Genomic DNA, 4,815 nt, shown 5'->3' on the forward strand with positions numbered 1-4,815 from the left:
TGCTGCTGAGGTATGTGGGGTGAGAATACACAGTACACAGTCTGCAGAGATGTGGAAGGGAGTCTGCAATTCAGGAAGAGAAGCAGCTGCCTTGAAAGCCATTCCAACAAGCACTCAGCTACATCAAGCTGGCTACTCCCGATAGAAATTTCTGCTTCAGAACAGTTTGCATGTACACAAAGACAAAAAGCACAGGTATGAGCAGCAATACCCTAGGATAAAACCAGCTGCTGCATGACTGTAGGCCATCAGAGGCTCCAAGAATAAGAAATCTGACATCAGGTATTTAGTTCAGTGCTAACACCAGAAGTACTCAGATTTTAGAGGGGAACTGTTTGGATTTACATTTCTGCTAGCATAATTGCCAGTGTGCAGTTCAAGCCATGCCTGAGGAGAATAAATCAATACTACTTTCTTTGGATGTTTTGTAAATAAATTACTCCAGAAAATACTTTGACCTTGCTTCATCAATTTCTGTTTTATGGGAAGTGAGCCACTGTCCTTAGGCATTGGCAAAAGTAGGTGAGTTTGTAGAGAATCTCAAGAGAGCAAGAAAGAGCCTGAATAACAATGGACAAAACATATTAAATCTGCCCTGACTTAACTTGAAACAAGATAGCTACCACCCATAAGGAACATCACGTGTTTTAGGGGTTTTGTATGTCCAGATCTAGGACACCAGTTTGGGTTCAGAACAGGAATGTTCTCAAGGGTCCATTTCTTCTCATAATAGAAGACTTTGGCATAAGAACCATATAATAGATAGTTCTTAGCATCTCACTGGGTCAAGCAATAGTATAGGCAAAACACAGACAGTCCGCTAGTTCTAGTGAAACTCTGGAATTTTACTGTAGTAAAATGGAGGTACAACATACTGCTTATAACAAAATGACCATTCCAGGAATTTATCTGTGCCTCACTAAGAGAAAGTTCCACAAAAATGTCACCTCAGTGCTCAGTGGATGGCACAGAGTCAAGTGAATGGAAACAAGAAGACATTAGGAAAGAATAAATCTGCTTCTTTCAGGTTTCAAACACCTTGAGAACTCTGCATTTGTAGCTCCCACACTTAATAGGAAGTTAAAATGCAAAAAGACTCCGAGAACACCACGAGGACAGTTTACAGGGGCAAAACAATGCCAGTACGAGTAATATTTAAATAGATGAGCACTGAGGGGACAATACAGGACCTATCCTATGGTGACAATTGGACATGATGGTCACTACTTCTTCTAATACAAGAACTACAAGGCACCAAATACTACTAGTAAAGAACAGGTTCAAGTCAAACAAAAGCAGGTGATTCCTCACACAGACAAGGCTGGTCTGTGAAATTACTGGTTAAAGGATGTGGTAGATGCTAGCAGTTTACTGTTTCAAAAAACAGCTGGGCAAATTCATGGTAGAGAACTTTACCAACAGGTGTCAAGAAGAAAAAAAAAAAAAGGAAAAGAAAGCCCAACCAAAGAACAAACCAACAACTCACACCCAATACACTGACTTACAATTCTCCCAATCATAAAATTGCTTAGGAAACTATTCTGGAAGAACATCACTATCTAAGAATTGTTAAATTCCTCCCCAGATTTTTCCCCAATTAAAGACCATTGCCAATGCACAACAACAACCTACAAAGACCTTGAACAGTACTCCATCCATGCTTGTGTAGACATCTTTGTTTTTAGCTAACAAACCCTTCTAAACATGAGCATTATTTTCAAAGCAGTTGCTCATATTTTAATTTCATAATGCTTCACTCACTCTGTCTCTCCCTTGCCCTCCCTTTCTCTCTTTTCAGATTAAGGAAAATCCAGATGGGGTGCAGGTGCTGCAAAATGATACAAAGGTACAATAGAACAAGAGTTTCTTAAACTGAATAAAAGAACAGCATTAAACCATGTGTCTGTGCTCCCCACACCTATTGCTTTAATTAACCACTGTAAAAGGTCGGAGTTTTTTCAAAGTCTACAGCATCTTTAGGTATAGGCATACAGATTTCCTATTAAAGTCCTTTTAATTTACTGTAATTAAGGTCCACTTCTATAATTCCTATCCCACAAAAGGAATTGTATTGCACTGAAAACTCTTACTTAGTAAATTTTTTTCTAATTTAAGTAGCATGGGCTTCCCCCAATTCAGCAGAACAAGGAAGGAGCTCACACTATGTCAGATCCTCCCTTCTCTCCAGCAATGGAAATGAACAGTTCCTTGCTTCCATCATAGCTGTTAAATGTAGTTAGCTGGGGAAGAATTCCCATATTAAAAGTCTCCCTAGAGAGGAGAACTAGCTAGCTTTACAAAGATCACATTTCAGCCCCACTTGAGGGTTACTGCTGCCCCTTGGCCACTTCTGTAGAACAGGTAAGGAACTGGGGAGAAAACAGTACTATGAGAGAAAAAAGAAAGATAAAGAAAAGAGAGAGGCCCTGGGAGAGACAAGTCAAGGAAAATATAGAGAGAGAGGAAGAAAATTATTCAGGAGGGGGAAAAAAAGGACAAAAGACTTGAAAGAAGAACACCAGGAAAAAATGGAAGATATTTTAGCAACTGTATGAGGATATATTAATTTATAATCCATGTTATGACTACTCATTGGCTAATCAGCTCCCCAGAGAAAATAAAAAATAAGGCTGGAAACATGCAATGAGTAGCATACAGTTCTCCAACATCCTCCATATTCAGCATTTCCATTTGGTTTAACTCATTCTCAGGACCCAAGGTAAAGTTCAGTGACACTCCTTCCTCAAGACCTTCAGCCTAAAAAGGAATCTTTTTTACTAATCTTAATCTTTTTTACTAATTATATTAATATCATAAGTAACATTTCCTTTACCATTTTTCTTACTCCAGCTATATCTTTGATCCAGAAGAAGTACAATCATCTGGATGTATTCATGAAGTAAACAGCTATAAACACAAGGAACAAGGCAGCAATAAATCAAAATTCAGAGAGAACAGTGAAAATGAAGAGCCCAAAAATGAACTCCAGCAGGATGAGATAAACAAAACAGAAAATAAAAATCCAGTGAATAGTACAACAGAAACTCTCTGGAATCACAGAGGCAATGATTCTCAAGAGGATGGCCTTGTAAAGTGTGCTGCAAAGCTTGATGTTGCAGTCAATGGTGGCAGCTCCTGTGCTCAGCACTCCATGCTCAACCCCAACACAAGCCCAGTGAAAGAATCCAGTGAAAAGGGAACCTCCAGCCAGTCAGAGGCTTCTCCAACCAGCAACAGAGACTTTTACACCGAGTCAAATAGGTCTGGACAAGAGCTTGACCTAGAGACAGGCAGTCAGAGTAAGGCAGCCAGCAATGTGCCTAACAGTATTCCAGACTCCCAGTCTGCAGGAGACAGCATCTTTCTCAAAGGAAACTCAATACTGGAAACAGAAAACAATACCATAAGACTGCCAGACATTGATTATCCTCAAAATGGCAATCAAACTGGGAACTATGTTGAAAAAGACAGCTTTTCAGTCAATTGCACACATTCAGACCAAAACACTGGTAGTTCAGCAATACAGGACCAGGACATTCATGCAATCCCACCCTGGGCTGTGAAAGAGAGCAGTATTGAACCTTTTAAAACTGACTCTGCAAGTTTGAGTGAGAGCCTTACTGGCAGCATCACTGCAGTGGCTGTTACCAAAGTCCCACAGGCACCCACACACACCAACCACAAAGATGTCAATGGAGGAATTGAGGAGGAAGATGCAGAAGTTGCAGCAGCTCTGGCTGCACTGGAAGCTGCAACAGCAGGAGAAGACGTGGAAGATGATGACGAGTACTAGATGGTTTCTTTCTAACACACTGGGTAAGATCCAGATGTCATTTCTGGATCAACATGAACAGATATACAGCACACATTGAGAGCTGTTATGAACAGCTTATATAAAAGGAGTTGGGACTAAACCTGGGTCCCTTCAGCTGTTTTATACAGCCTTTTAATTTCTACTGCCCAAGGTACAGAAGAGCTCCCTTGACTAATGGTAATACCCTTGTCTATTGGCCCAAACAGGAGGGCAAAGCATCATTTCTTCCACACAGAATATTCAGTTGTACGCCCATCTCATCTGCACTCATGCAAGTGTTTCCTTTTTTTCCTCATGAAGGTTTGTGCAAACTGCATGTTCCAGGTTCACAAAACTCCCATTATTTAAAATAGGACTATTGAAGCCATGGAGTTAGAAACCACATATTTTCATTATTAGCAGAAAAAAACTACATAAACAAGCCGAAGTTCTATGACCTACTGAAACATGAAACAGGGAAGGCAGGGCAGCTTGGACCAAATTTTACTGTGGCTATGGTTTTATTATGGATTAAGCTTAAATCTGTGCATGTGCACCTGGCACTGGAATGATAACAATTTTTCCCCACACACCTCTCCCTCAACTGCGTTTGATACCCCAAGTGTTGCTGCTTCAGTTCCTTAAAACCGCAGAAGCCCAGCCAAATCCAGGAGAGTGGGTAATTTCTGTTGGTTTAATGTGCTAAAGTAGGTCATGTTAGAACTTCACACACACTGCCAGAGAGGCCAGAGAGATCAAAACTCATTCCCTACCAGTTTGAATAGATTAAAACTATTGTAAAATGACAGCCTGAAACCTCTGAATTCCACTAAATTTTCCAGGTGCATGTCACCTGTCTTAACAACAGTTTTCAAACAGATTATGTCTCAAACATCCCTAGCAAGATGTGTTTTATTTATATGAAAACAGCAGGAGCCAATATGGACTCCTCCTTCGCTCTGCTGTAGTACCTAAATTTACACCAGAAAAGGGACCAAGCTTCCAAACTGGATTAAGAATAA

The 4,815-nt window shown here is 40.3% G+C and overlaps 1 protein-coding gene across 1 annotated transcript in view; it reads left to right on the forward strand.

Moving 5' to 3' along the window:
- Positions 1 to 3,793, forward strand: part of CUNH4orf19 (chromosome unknown C4orf19 homolog) — a 38,893-nt gene extending 35,100 nt beyond the window's left edge. Inside the window, exons 5-6 of the mRNA XM_005415449.3 lie at positions 1,799 to 1,846; positions 2,851 to 3,793. Of these exons, the coding sequence (XP_005415506.3) occupies positions 1,815 to 1,846; positions 2,851 to 3,793 (975 nt within the window). The 5' untranslated portion in view covers positions 1,799 to 1,814. The remainder of the gene's footprint in view (positions 1 to 1,798; positions 1,847 to 2,850) is intronic.
- The last annotated feature ends 1,022 nt before the right edge of the window (positions 3,794 to 4,815 follow it).

The sequence above is a fragment of the Geospiza fortis genome, unplaced genomic scaffold (genome assembly GCF_000277835.1).
Source record: "Geospiza fortis unplaced genomic scaffold, GeoFor_1.0 scaffold40, whole genome shotgun sequence".
NCBI lineage: Eukaryota > Metazoa > Chordata > Aves > Passeriformes > Thraupidae > Geospiza > Geospiza fortis.